The following is a 15,073-nucleotide window of genomic DNA, read 5'->3' on the forward strand; positions in this document are numbered from 1 at the left end:
TGTTTCTAGACACAGGCCAGCTAGGCAATGGCCTAGGGTGCCTTTACAGGTTGCAATATATGTATTGATTAATTTATTTTTCAGGCAGTCTGCAGTGCACAGCATACTGTATGCTAAATGGCATACAGTATGCTGTATGCAATTTAGCATACAGTATACTAAATTGCATACACTTTAAAGGAATTAAAGATACTTGAGAGAAAAGTTCCTTAAAGAGGAACTGTCACAAAAATTCTAAAATTTAAAACACATACAAATAAGTAGTACATTTCTCCCAGAGTAAAATGAGCCATAAATTACTTTTCTCCTATGTTCCTGTCACTTACAGTGAGTAGTAGAAATCTGTCATTACCAACATATTTTGGACTAGCCCATCTTCTCATAGAGGGGTTCTCAGGGTTTTCTTTCTTTTAAAAAACACTTAGTGAATGGCAGTTCTGTCCAACTGCCAAAATAATATACAGCGAGAAGAATAAAGGCCATGCTGAGAATCCCCTATGGAGAGATGGACTAGCCCAAAACCTGTCGGTAATGTCAGATTTCTACTACTTACTGAAAGTGACAGCAACATAGGAGAGAAGTAATTTATGGCTAGTTTTACTCTGGGAGAAATGTACTTCTTATTTGCATGTGTTTTAAATTTTAAGATTTTAGCGACAGTTCCTATTTAAGAAGACACTGTAAGCTCAAGACTAATCATGATGGAGATCGGGGCTGTTTCTAGACACAAGCCAGCTAGGCAATGGCCTAGGGTGCCTTCTAGTACAGGCATGGGCAAACTTGGCCCTCCAGCTGTCGAGGAACTACAAGTCCCACAATGCATTGCAGGAGTCTGACAGCCACAGTCATGACTCATAAAGGCAAATGCATTGTGGGATTTGTAGTTCTTCAACAGCTGGCGGGCCAAGTTTGCCCAAGCCTGCACTAGTGTATAGGTTGCAATATTTGTTTGAATTTCTGTTTCAGGCAGTGCACAGCATAATATATTCCAGCTTTTGCAGAGACCCTGTGATGCCTTGCACCTCTCCAGAGCCCCCGGCAATGTAATCCTTGACTGATTTTACACCACTCATCCTCTCCACTCCCCTCTCCATAGAGCATGCGTGTATGTGGGGAAGCAGGGGGACATGCTATTTTGCATAGGCCACCAAATAGATCAGAAATGGCCCTGATGAAGGTGACAAAGTTTTTTGGGTTCAAATAATTTATCAAAGACCAAAACAACTGAAAAAGTAAACTGATAAGGGCTATTTGAAAACTCAACGCTATAAAAGTCTGTCTTGTTTCAAAGGTCATCTATCTTTTTTTTTTTTTTTTGTAAAGTGGTCAAAGTAGCATCAATAGAAAATGGATGTTGCTAAGACAACCAGTCCTTAGAAGGCCTATCGAAGCACTTAAGTCATCATTATGGCACAGCTTGATATCTTTGAAAAGAATAATAATGAGAAGAATCTCATACCTCTAGTTAACTGAGTACTGAAGCTATAACCTTGTATTAATACATAAAGAGAAATCTCTTGCACATTCCAGCCAAGCAGAGCATTTTATGTATTAAGTGCAGTCTGAGGTGTTATCTCATTGTGTTTGGCTGTTCATTGTGCCATGACATACATCCATTTACAATACACAACATCTCTTGAAATGTTCCCCCTTGAAAGACACACTATAGTTCAGTTGAGGTTTCTTACTAGTTAAGCGCCATTGGCACCGGGGCTGCTGGTGCTTATAATATCAGAGGAAGCACCTTCGCTAGTTAGGCTGGTGGCAACATAACTGAAATAACTGGTAGTGAATGGCAGAAGGCAGAAGAGAGCAGAACGTGGACAACACTTCCTTCAATGCGAAACAAGTTATAGGTGCCCTGTGAGTGCCTGATGGGGACTTAGTAATGCTGGCACAATGGACATGGAGAATTTATGTAACAGATTTGCGGAGTACAGGGTGTGGGCATCAAAGACAAGTCTCAAGAAGCCCCTTCAAACCTGCCATCTGTGGATGCACCCTATTATTATTGTGTATTTATATAGCACTAATATCTTACACAGCGTTTACCAGGTTGCCATGCCACTAACTGTCCCACTGAGAAGCTCACAATCTAATCCCTAGTCTACAATTTTTGTTATATATTGGAAGAAACAGGAGATCCTGGAGGACACCCAGGCACATGAGAATATACAAACTCCATGCAGATAGTGTCCTCCTGGGCAGATTTGAACCTGGAACCCTTATGCTAGGTTCTCAACATGTGGTACACATACCCCAGGGGGTACTTCTTAGGGGTTCTAGAGGTATTTGGGTATTTGGGCTTGGTAAATTGAATTACGTATAACAAATTTAGCATTTTAGAAAATAACTATATATATATATATATATATATATATATATATATATATATATATATATATATATATACACACACAGTGGTATGCGAAAGTTTGGGCAACGTTGTTAATTGTCATGATTTTCCTGTATAGATCGTTGGTTGTTACGATACACATTGTCAGGTAAATATGTCATATAGGAGACACACACAGTAATATTTGAGAAGTGAAATGAAGTTTATTGGATTTACAGAAAGTGTGTTTACACAAGGAGATGCTGTATGCAGAGGAAGCCTTTTCTCCGCCCACAGCACAAACAGAGCCACTTAAGGTATGATAAAGCACATTTGGACAAGCCAGCTTCATTTTGGAATAAGGTGCTGTGGACTGATGAAACTAAAATGGAGTTATTTGGGCATAACAAGGGGCGTTATGCATGGAGAAAAAGAACACAGCTTTCCAAGAAAAACACCCGCTACCTACAGTAAAATATGGTGGTGGTTCCATCATGACGTGGGGCTGTGTGGCCAGTGCAGGGGCTGGGAATCTTGTCAAAGTGAGGGATGCATGGATTCCACTCATTATCAGCAGATTCTGGAGACCAATGTCCAGGAATCAGTGACAAAGCTGAAGCTGCGCCGGGGCAGGATCTTTCAACAAGACAGCGACCCTAAACACTGCTTAAAATCCACTAAGGCATTCATGCAGAGGAACAAGTACAACGTTCTGGAATGGCAATCTCAGTCCTCAGACCTGAATATAATTAAAAATCTGTGGTGTGAGTTAAACAGAGCTGTCCATGCTCGGAAGCCATCAAACTTGAATGAACTAGAGATGTTTTGTAAAGAGGAATGGTCCAAAATACCTTCCACCAGAATCCAGACTCTCATTGGAACCTACAGGATGCGTTTTGAGGCTGTAATTTCTGCAAAAGGAAGATCTACTAAATATTGATTTCATTTATTTTTTGTGGTACCCAGATGTATGCACCTGCCTAATTTTGTTTAAACAATTATTGCACACTTTCTGTAAATCCCAAAAATTTCATTTCACTTCTCAAATATCACTGTGTGTCTCCTATATGATATATTTAACTGACATTTTTTTATCGTAACAACCAACGATTTACACAGTAAAATCTTGACGATTAACAAGGTTGCCCAAACTGTACAAGTGTAAAACTGGACACAGGGGTACTTGAGATAATCTTACCTACTCAAAGGGTACTTGCTAAGTTGGATATAATTGTCGCCGTCAGGGATCAGGGAAAGATACCTGGGTGACAATTTGGGAGAACGATGTTGTACAGACACATTCCTAGCCCGGAGGGATGACCATCGGTGGGCAAAGGCGTGGTCTTCCATCGGTAGTGTGTGTGTGTGGTGGGGGAAAGTTTTGAGAATCGCATGTGTGTACGTACCTGTTCCTTAAGCCACTCCACCCAAACCTTAAGATTATGTATCAGGTGGAGTTTTGTGCATCTTCTTGAAATCAAAGAAGTTTTACTCACTGTTTGGCTGAATCCATCAACTCACCTAGCGTTTGTCCGCAGCAAGTCCCTTCCTTTCCGCCACGAGATGGTAGGCTTAGGGGATGCTCTGGGCTTGCACTCGATCAAAACGAAGCCCCCCACTTTTCCCAACGTCACTCTTCTAACAAATGCACTGGAGAAGTCGGGGCCAACAGCTGTGAAAATAGAACAGTTTGGTAAACATGCTACTATTTGGAGCACAGATCTGAACACCCCAATAACCAACTAATCCATGCAATCAAAAACATTGGGAAATTCTCGTATTGCTTCACAAATCAAGAGACTACATAAAATATTAATGCGGTGGTATATAACTCCACATAGAATGGCTTCTTTTCCCTCTAATGCATTCCCACTATGTTGGAGAAACTGTTCTCCAGTGCGTACGCTGATACATATACTGAGGTACTGCCCCTACATTAAACCATTCTGGGGCTTGATATTAAACGCTATCTAAAGATATTGCTCTACAAGATTTTCTCCAGACACTGCCCTATCACTATTGAATATAGGCATGGAACAATTCCCCTTTCAGTTTAGAACAGTAATTACCAGTGGCGTAGCAATAGGGGTTGCAGAAGGAAGTAGCGACCGCATCGGGGCCCTTGGGCCAGAGGGGCCCCGAAGGGTCCACCCTCTCATGGGCATCCGCACATATGGCAAAATAGGGCATGCGCCACCCCCTGGCCAGCTGCTGCCTCCCCCTAGCCACCCGAACCCGGAGGTTTCAAGCTGCCAGTCAGGGACAGCTCTCAGGGGGACAGTCTCTCAGCGCATTGCCGGACATACAGCCGTGCAGCCTATGGGGCCACTCAAGTTCCCTTTCTTGAAGTGCCCATCAGTAACGCCAGTGTTTTTTTTGTTTTTTTTTTATTGTATTTTTCCCCTTCATGGTGTTGTCCTCAGTTGTGCCGCCCTGCCCCCTCTATTTCCTGGCTGCTTCAATGACGCGCTTGAGCGTCTTCTCACTGCCGGGAGATTTGACTTGAGAGCCTGGGAGTGTCAGAGGAGCCAAAGGGACAGAGCAGGACCAGAGCTTTCACACAGACTAGGAAAAGTAAGTAAACAGTCAGCTGCAATATAACATAGATAAGCTGACATGCAAGTGTCTGAGGAATGCGTTGTCCCAGCCTGTCTGATTTATGTTCTCTTTAGTTGTCCCTCAGTCAGACTACGCTTGACTTGTTTTCTCTCCCATCTTGCCCTCAAATAATGTATTTTGTTTCATCTCTCTTCTCTTCCTGTCTTCTGTGCTGTCTCTCCCTCTCTCTGTACAGAGTAAATTGTCTTGTCACTAAAGCCTCATCTACACGGGTAGATGAGGCTCCGATGATCCTTATCAATCGAGCCGCTGATGCGGCTCGATTGATAAGATCCGACAGGACGGATCTTGCTTCCGTCGATTCCCTGCTCGCTCCCCGCTAGGGGACAATGGCAGGGAATCGAGCAGAAGATAAGCGGCGCCGGCGGGGACGAGCGGGCACGAGCGGGGAATCGAATGCGGCGCACGCGCGGCGAGCAGGGACGCGGCGGGTACGCGCAGGAGGCGATCCGGCGGCTAATCGAGCCGCCGGATCGCTACAACCTCTTATGGTGTAGACGGGGCTTTAGTGTTCGTCAGAAGGTCTCACAAACCTAATCCCAACCACAGTCATGTGTCTATATATTGTGTAGTGTATGTATCACAGTCTAGGGCCAATTTACTTATCTGTATGTTTTTGGAATGTGTGAGGAAACCGGAGTGCCCAGAGCAAACCCACACATTCTGCTGTCTATCTCTCGGTCTCTTTGCCTTTCTGCTGTCTCTGTCTCTCTAACTTTCTCCTGTCACTCTCTGCCTTTCAACTCTCTCTCTGCCTTTTGGATGTCCCTTTCTGCTGTCTCTCTCGCTGCCTTTCTGCTGTCTCTCTTTCTCTGCCTCTCATCTCTCTCTGCCTTTCTGCTGTCTCTTTCTCTCTGCCTTTCTGCTGTCTCTTTCTCTCTGCCTTTCTGCTGTCTCTCTTTCTCTGCCTCTCAGCTCTCGCTCTCTCTCTCTGCCTTTCTGCTGTCTCTTTCTCCCTGCATTTCTGCTGTCTCTTTCTCTCTGCCTTTCTGCTGTCTCTCTTTCTCTGCCTCTCAGCTTTCTCTCTCTCTGCCGTTCTGCTGTCTCTTTCTCTGCCTCTCAGCTCGCTCTCTCTCTCTCTCTCTCTCTGCCGTTCTGCTGTCTATTTCTCTCTGCCTTTCTGCTATCTCCTCTTCTCTGCCACTCAGCTCTCTCTATCTGCCTTTCTGCTGTCTCTTTCTCTCCGCCTTTCTGCTGTCTCTCTTTCTCCGCCTCTCAGCTATCTCTCTCTCTGCCGTTCTGCTGTCTCTTTCTCTGCCTCTCAGCTCTCTCTCTCTCTCTCTCTGCCGTTCTGCTGTCTATTTCTCTCTGCCTTTCTGCTATCTCCTTTTCTCTGCCACTCAGCTCTCTCTATCTGCCTTTCTGCTGTCTCTTTCTCTCCGCCTTTCTGCTATCTCTCTTTCTCTGCCTCTCAGCTATCTCTCTCTCTGCCGTTCTGCTGTCTCTTTCTCTGCCTCTCAGCTCTCTCTCTCTCTCTCTCTGCCGTTCTGCTGTCTATTTCTCTCTGCCTTTCTGCTATCTCCTTTTCTCTGCCACTCAGCTCTCTCTATCTGCCTTTCTGCTGTCTCTTTCTCTCCGCCTTTCTGCTGTCTCTCTTTCTCTGCCTCTCAGCTCTCTCTCTGCCTTTCTACTGTCTCTTTCTCTCTGCCTTTCTGATGTCTCTCTTTCGCTGCCTTTCTGCTGTCTTTCCCTCTCTCTGCCTTTTTGCTGTCTCTTTCTCGGCCTTTCTGCTCTCTCTCTATCTGCCTTTCTGCTGTCTCTTTCTCTCTCTCTGCCTTTTTGCTGTCTCTCTTTCTAGGCCTTTCTGTTCTCTCTCTCTCTCTTTGCCTTTCTGGTCTCTCTCTCTCTCTCTGCCTTTCTGCTGTCTCTCTCTCTCTGCCTTTCTGCTCTCTCTCTCTCTCTCTGCTTTTCTGCTCTCTCTCTCTCTCTCTCTCTCTCTGCTGTCTCTCTCTCCCTCTTACTTTCAGCTCTCTTTCTCTCTCTCTGCCTTTCTGCTGTCTCTCTTTCTCTGCCTCTCAGCTCTCTCTCTCTCTGCTGTCTCCCTCTCTCTCTCTCTCTCTCTGCTGTGTCTCTCTCTATCTCTCTGCCTTTCTGCTCTCTCTCTCTGCCGTTCTGCTCTCTCTCTGCCTTTCTGCTGTCTTTCTCTCTGCATTTCTGCTCTCTCCCTCTCTCTCTCTGCCCTTCTGCTCTCTCTCTCTCTCTCTCTGCCTTTCTGCTGTCTCTTTCTCTCTGCCTTTCTGCTGTCTCTCTTTCTCTGCCTCTAAGCTCTCTCTCTGCCTTTCTGCTGTCTCTTTCTCTCTGCCTTTATGCTGTCTCTCTTTCTCTGCCTTTATGCTGTCTCTTTCTCTCTCTCTCTGCCTTTCTGCTCTCTCTCTATCTGCCTTTCTGCTGTCTCTTTATCTCTCTCTGCCTTTTTGCTGTCTCTCTTTCTCGGCCTTTCTGCTCTCTCTCTCTCCCTTTCTGGTCTCTCTCCCTCTCTGCCTTTCTGCTCTCGCTCTCTCTCTCTCTGCTGTCTCTCTCTCCCTCTGCCTTTCAGCTATCTTTCTCTCTCTCTCTGCCTTTCTGCTGTCTCTCTTTCTCTGCCTCTCAGCTCTCTCTCTCTCTCTGCTGTCTCCCTCTCTGCATGCTCTCTCTTTGCTTCCCTGCTGTCTCTCTCTCCCTCTGCCTTTCTGTTGTCTTTCTCTCTGCATTTCTGCTCTCTCTCTCTGCATTTCTGTTCTCTCTCTCTCTCTGCCCTTTTGCTCTCTCTCTCTCTCTGCCTTTCTGCTGTCTCTTTTTCTCTGCCTCTCAGCTCTCTCTGCCTTTCTGCTCACTCTCTGCCTTTCTGCTGTCTCTATACCTTTCCGCTGTCTCTCACTCTCTCTCTGCCTTTCTGCATGCTCTCTTTACTTTTCTGCTGTCTCTCTCTCTGCTTCTCTGCTGTCTCTCTCTGCCTTTCTGCTCTCTCTCTCTCTCTCTCTCTCTCTCTCTGCCTTTCTGCTCTCTCTCTCTGCCTCTCAGCTGACATTCTCCCTCTTAGCTGTCTCTCTCTGCCTTTCTGCTGTCCTCCCCACACACTGGCACCCTCCTCCTACCCACTGGCACCCATCCTGCCCATTGTCACCCTCTCCCACACACTGGCATCCTCCTGCAAAATCTGATGTGTGGGTTAATGCCACACAGGGGGCATGGCTTAAGTTTCCCTGTCACTACCTAAACTGGGGAACACCTGCGTCAGAGGCACTCACAATCTAATCCCTACCATAGCCCTAGTCTAATGTCCCACCATTGCTAAGTTCATGTAAATTTGGCTCCGCCTGTGAACACACCCACACCGTGGTTCGTGGCCACGCCCATTTTTCGGCTAACTCCCACTACCCTATTTTTGCCCCCCCCTGGAAAATTTTCTGTGGACGCCCATGCACCCTCTATCACAGTATTAGCTCTTTATTGGTCCTGTGCTGATAGTAATCACTTCTATAGATGTTTTGAATAGTAGTAACCATTAACCACTTCACCACGGAGGGGTTTTACCCCTTGAGCACCAGAGCAATTTTCACCTTTCAGCGCTCCTTCCATTCATTTGTCTATAACTTTATCATTACTTATTACAATGAAATGAACTATATCTTGTTTTTTTCCGCCACCAATTAGGCTTTCTTTAGGTGGGACATTATGCCAAGAATTATTTTATTCTAAATATGTTTTAATGGGAAAATAGGAAAAAAAGTGGGAAAAAAATCATTTTTCAGTTTTCGTCCATTATAGTTTTTAAATAATGCATGCTACTGTAATTAAAACCCATGAAATGTATTTGCCCATTTGTCCCGGTTATAAAACCATTTAAATTATGTCCCTATCACAATGTTTGGTGCCAATATTTTATTTGGAAATAAAGGTGCATTTTTTTCAGTTTTGCGTCCATCCCTAATTACAAGCCCATAGTTTATAAAGTAACAGTGTTGTACCCTCCAGACATAAATATTTAAAAAGTTCACTTCCTAAGGTAACTATTTATGTATTTTTTTTAATTGTACTTTTTTTTTTTATTACAAAAAAAAATAAATTGGGGAGTGTGGGAGGTAATGAGTTATTTTTTTGTGTGTAAAACTAATGTATTTGTATGTGAAAAATGCTTTAGGGTGTAGTTTTACTCTTTGGCCACAAGATGGCCACAGTAACTTTTTGTTTATGCGACAAGCAAGCGAAAGTGCTATGAGGCTGGGAAAGTTTTTTTTTTCCACAATGATCGCGCTGCTTCTCATAGAAGCAACGGATCATTGTGGGGCTTAGATCAACAAACGGGAATGGTTTTTCCCGTTCATTGATCTCCGGGTGAGCGGGCGGCGGCATGCATGTGCGAGAAGCGGCGGGAGCGCGGGAAGTATGGATTTCTCCATCCCTGGTGGTAAAAGGATGGAAAAAGAGACGGAGAAATCCGTACGGCTGGGGGTAAAGTGGTTAACAAGCTGTTCCCCATCCCCTGCTTGCACCTCTGACACTGCGGATGTCATTGGCAGGTTTTGGTACGTTGTATCAATTGTTATGTATAGAGTGCTTGGGGGGCCCATATAAAACGTGCACCGTGGCCCATAGCTCCTTAGCTACGCCACTGGTAATTACACACATGCAATGTGCTGGTAGACTAGACACCTTATTCAACTGCTTTTCCACGCCTAGCCGTCAGCAGTCATCAAGGCCCGGGCCTTTCCGGAAATCCAACCCTGTGGAAGATGATGGGGAAAGTTTCTGGAGGATCCAGAGGCTTTCCCTTCGCTATGTAAGCATCTAAATTAATGCATTGCAAACCTCACAGGTTTATTTTTGCTATAGGTTAGATCTAAATGGTCTTAATTACTATAGGGGAACATAGGGGAATGCCAGACACCTTCAGCGATCCAACAAGCTGGATTTTGTCTTCTTTTCACTTCTGTATATCTTTATATGTAAAAGACACCATATTTACATTTAGAAAGTCTATCGACCAGAGATGATGGATGAGAAGAACATTTTTGAGTTGATTTTGTTGTAAATTGTATGCAGCTCGGGACAAGGCTAACCAAATTGAGTATCTGCAATGCCAAGCTATGTGCAACTTGCAACAAAATGTGCATCAACTTGGACAATTAGTATCTCACTTATTATCTCCAGTAATAACCTGAATTGTGTATTTATGCTCAACGCACACCATATGAAACCTGAAATCAGCATCACAGTAGGGGTGCTCATTCTGATTACGCGGAAATTAAATTTCTGTTTGGAAATCCGCATTTCCGATCAGAACTCGAAAATCAAATTTCTGCAGAAATACAGCATTACTGCAACTCTGTAATTTTAGCCCAATGACAGAACTCGGAAGCATTGGACTAAACAGAGAATGCAGAGTCACCTCGGAAGTATTTGGCCAGAGAATGCAATAAATGATAAGAAAAGACTCAATCGAAAATCGCAATATGTAAATCTGAAATCCATGGAATCGGTAATTGGCATTGGCGGAAATTGGAATGTCCACAGAATTAGAAATCTGCATTTCTGACTATCCATACATCACAATAGAACAGTTGCTCTCCAAGCTAAAATGGCAAAAATTTTCCTAAACTTTCGTACTGTCAATTCCCAAAATAGGCTCTACCAGCGCAATATGGCACCTATTCACAACTCTAGCAGAGGGGTATCAAGGCTGCCATCATGACCGCTATGTACACAATGCTAGTTTCCTGCCTGCAATGCTAACCCTCTGCTTTGAAGCTTTCTGAGTCACGCACCTGGAACAAATATACAATCAGAGAAGTGAAAACATATGATTTGCACACTTATTCCAGGTGAGTAATTTAGAGATAATAGTAGCCAAAGGATCAGAATGGCAGCCAGAAAGTGAGCATTGTGTAGGAGTTGCCCTGCATATCTCTCCAATGACAGGTGTGCACTACAACAGCTCTAACTGGCCAGCAGCCCATGACATTCCCATCAAATCATTCACTCCTGCTCACCGATTACTCTCAGCTCGGCACTAGAGTAAATAGTTCCATGTTTGTTTTCAGCTAAACACTGGTACATCCCGGAGTCCGAGCCGTTCACAGAGGCGATGGTCAGGCTTCCGTGCTCAATCTGCAGGCGTCCCTGGGGAAAGGGAGAGAAGGCACAAAGCAGTGAGGCGTACCCTAGTAGTAAATGGTGCACAGTAACTTATGTAACTACATGTACACACACCAGAGCAACCACAGAGGGCCTGAAGTCAGAAGGACTATGAAGCCCAGCAAATTAAGTGCATGCAATCCCACAAAATAAAAACATGTTCCTCTGTTTATCCTTATTTCTGGACTCTACACTTTACCAAGGGTTAAGGTTTATTTAAGTGGGGAGATGGATCAGGGCTGTGGAGTCGGTACAAAAACCATCTGACTCCAGCTCCGACTCCTTAGTTTAAGAAACCACCGACTCCAACTCTGACTCCAGGTACCCAAAATTACTCCGACTATGACTCCTCGACTCTGACCTCTAGTCCTCAGCCCTTGCATGGTGTGGGTACATAAATCATCTGACTCCAGGTACCCAAAAATTGCTCCGACTCCACAGCCCTGAGATGGATGATCCGCTTTGCACTTTACATTGACCCAAACATAAACCAAGAGTTAATATGAAAGGCCATATGTATTTAAAGAGAACTTTAACCAAGGTTTGAACTTCATCCTGATCAGTAGCTGATACCCTCTTTCGAATTGAGAAATTCCAGAAATCTGGATTAGATCATCAAGGCGGTCTGTGTGGTTTATATTGTAGTGAAACCCTCTCACAGCGTGATGTCATGACCATGGTCCTGACAGTTTGCTGCCTGTGAACCTCGCTGCATTGTGGGAAATAACAGCTTTTTTCCAATTGCCATGCAAGCAGTATATCCCTCTGTGCATAGAACATTCTGTGCAGATCGTTTGGTAGAACTAACCTTATCACTACAAGTGATACATTTCAGAATGTAAATCAGAGAGAGGAAAGATTTTATAATGGGCAAACACTGACTGAATAATCTATAAATGAATATTGTAAATAATAAGCAACTTTATTTATTATGTTATTTTCACCACAGTTCCTCTTTGTATATACAATATTTTAAGAACGAAAATACGTGTTTTGTAACATTAAAACGTGGTGTTCTTCCTCTATATAACATAAGGTATTTTCTAAGGTGTATTGATCTCTTAATCAATACAAAGTCACAATTTATGGCACCGCCCACATTTTATAACCAGCATTAAAGCCCTTACCTTGCTCTGTAGTCGCTGCCCATTCTTCAGCCAGGTATAGGTGGGTTTTGGACGACCGCTTGCTTTACACTCCAGTAAAATATTTTCTTCTATAGCAATATGAGCATCATTAATCTTCTGAACCCAACTTGGAGGTGCTAGAAAGAGAAGACTTAGATTTCAGTTTGCAACAATAATTGCCAACACATTCCGTGTAGCGAACATAACATACTGTCCAGGAAACACCAAAAAGAAAAACTCTTTATCTACAAGAGTAAATAAGAATATCCACTCTCCCCCTCTCTTATTAAACAATTGTTCAAAACGGAGGTGCCAGTAGCCAGATAAGGATAAAATAGTTAAAAACCGATTAAAAAGGGGGAGGAAGTGGTGAACTTACCTCCCACAAGTAGACACACAATCAGTTATTCACAGAAAAATATCTTTATTAAAGTAGACTCCAGAATGATAGCAACGCGTTTCAGAGGTTATATCCCACTTCATCAGGCAATATGTGGAGCTTGTAAAGATCCAGACCAGACATTAATGCCTCCGGATCTGATCTGGATCTTTACAAGCTCCACATATTGCCTGATGAAGCAGATGTAACCCGTGAAACGCGTTGCTATCATTCTGGAGTTTACTTGAATAAAGATATTTTTCAGTGAATAACTAAAAGTGTGTCTACTTGTGGGAGCCCCATAGTGCAGTATGTCAAACCAATTGGTCATAAGAGTAATCATAAGAGTAAATGTATGAGAATATACTCACAAGGGTGGGTAGATTAGACCCGACCCCACTCGGGTTAAAAATGTCACTCTCCGTAGAAGTCGAAGAAAGGGGGTAACACCCCTCCACCAAGGGTGGACACTCAGAATAAACAGTTGTTCAAAACGGAGGCACCAGAAAAGGATAAAATAGTTAAAAACCGTTTAAAAAGAGTTTAACTATTTTATCCTTTACTGGTGCCTGCGTTTTGAACAACTGTTTATTTGTTTTCACCCTCTCATCTTCCCCACAGGCACACTGACTGACTCACTCATGTCTCTTCCCCTTTACTGTCTATCACTTTTCTCCTTCTACCTTTCTCCACTCTCTTCTAACTCTTTTTCCCATTCTCCTGTCTCTGTCTCGTCATCTCTCTCCCACCCATGTCATGTCACCAATTGTCCTCAGAGGAGCTCGCAATCTAATCCCTTCCTCCATAGTCATACTCTAATGTCCTACCATATTATTATATTGTGCATGACTGAGAGAGACCTTTCAGGAATCCACCCCCCCCCCCCTTTGAAAATCCTTGGTTTGCCCCTGTGGTTATTCTGTTTGACGAAGTCCCTTCACTAGTTAAAGTACCACTCCAGTGAAAAAATTAAGCAGTTAAAAATCAGACAGAGCAGAACTCCGGTGTCCCGGGATCCCCTCCGTTTCAGATGCCGACCTCGCCAGGCCGGCATCTACTGCGCCTGCGCGAGCGTCGCCGCAAAATACTAATGCTAACTTGTTCAGTTTTAAGCTAGTTAAAGAATGCAGATGATCAATGAGATACTGATTTTCCAAGCTGATGCAAAATTTAGCTGCAAATAGCATTCAGCTTGGGTGTGGACTAGTTCAAGTCAACATCAACTTTATTTGATTGGCCCAGTTCCAAGATGCAATTTGCAACCACAATGTGCTTCAAATTGTAAAAACATTTTATCTCTGTACAAACCACAATTGGTATATATTCCCTTTATAAAAGTCTACTACCATGTCCTACTCATACCAAAATATGTGAGCTGCCCTCGCACCATGTTCTTCCCCCGTGTATTCTCGGCAACGCACTCGTAGGGACCAGCGTCTTCCTGCTGGAAGTTGGGAATCTCCAGCACCCCGCTGGAGCGGTGCCGCCGCACTTTCCGGGATATGGATTTGCCGTCAGCCCTCCTCCAGGTGATGGTGGGTACCGGGCTGCAAGAAAGAAAACTGGTCATCTGACATCTTCAAGAGCATACTGTGGGCACCTAGCAAGTCTCTCTGGTTAGTTGTATACGCTACCAAATCTCCTAACTAACACTGCTTCTGTTCGCTGTACACTTACGGCACTTATGGACTACGAATATTCCATCCGCTTTTAGAGATGGCTTGTGATGTGCTGCTCACACTGTATGTTGAGGATTGGCTACATTACAATGTTGGGATAAGACGCAGAAAGAGAACCAATGCATGGCCAAAGGGGAAAATACAGGGTGGTACAGAGAGAGAAGCATAGAAATGATAGATATGGGAGAAGAGAAAGAGAAGAAACCCAAACCACTAGGAAGGAGTAGGGCACTAAAACAGACCGAAAAATCCTTCTAAAAAGCAATGTTTGGTGTGATTTGCCTTCTTAAAACAGAAGGTACTTGCGATAATTTAGCTTTAAAGGGAAGGTCCGAGGTGATTAAAAAGCCAAAATCTACTTGCCTGGGGCTTCCTCCAGCCCCTGGCAGCCGTCCTGTTCCCTTGCCGCAGCTCCGGTGGCTACCGTTTCCCCTCCGGTGCAGATGCCGACCTTGCCACCGCTACTAAATATATGCAAATTTTCACTTCATTGCTTTTTAGTAGGAGGGCTTTTTGGTCTCTATTAGTTCCCTATACTTTCCTAGTGGTTTGGGGTCACCCCGAGCTGCTTGGTTACTCTGCTGTACTGGTCCAACCCCTATCCCATAGAGCCATATCAATCCCTGCCATGCACTGAGGAAGACCAAAAGTGTGTCTGCATGTGGGGTTGATGTGGCTTTGTAAAATTTAGCTTAAAGCTATAGGCTTGCTTTACACCAGCAGTTCTGGATGCAATCCTAACTCCAGGGGCATAAAGACATAATTTGCCTATTCAGTAGTGGTACATTGTGGGTAACCACAGATGTTCACTTAAAGCTGA

At 44.1% G+C, this 15,073-nt stretch overlaps 1 protein-coding gene across 9 annotated transcripts in view; it reads right to left on the reverse strand.

Moving 5' to 3' along the window:
- LOC137532531 (contactin-4-like) overlaps positions 1-15,073 on the reverse strand; it is a 434,987-nt gene that overhangs the window by 45,286 nt on the left and 374,628 nt on the right. For all 9 annotated transcript variants that reach the window (XM_068253129.1, XM_068253131.1, XM_068253134.1 and 6 more), the window contains 4 exons: positions 13,937-14,121; positions 12,196-12,332; positions 10,924-11,053; positions 3,857-4,007 (listed from right to left, as the gene is read on the reverse strand). In XM_068253129.1, the coding sequence (XP_068109230.1) occupies positions 3,857-4,007; positions 10,924-11,053; positions 12,196-12,332; positions 13,937-14,121 (603 nt within the window). The remainder of the gene's footprint in view (positions 1-3,856; positions 4,008-10,923; positions 11,054-12,195; positions 12,333-13,936; positions 14,122-15,073) is intronic.

Source organism: Hyperolius riggenbachi, chromosome 9, assembly GCF_040937935.1.
Source record: "Hyperolius riggenbachi isolate aHypRig1 chromosome 9, aHypRig1.pri, whole genome shotgun sequence".
NCBI classification, from domain to species: domain Eukaryota; kingdom Metazoa; phylum Chordata; class Amphibia; order Anura; family Hyperoliidae; genus Hyperolius; species Hyperolius riggenbachi.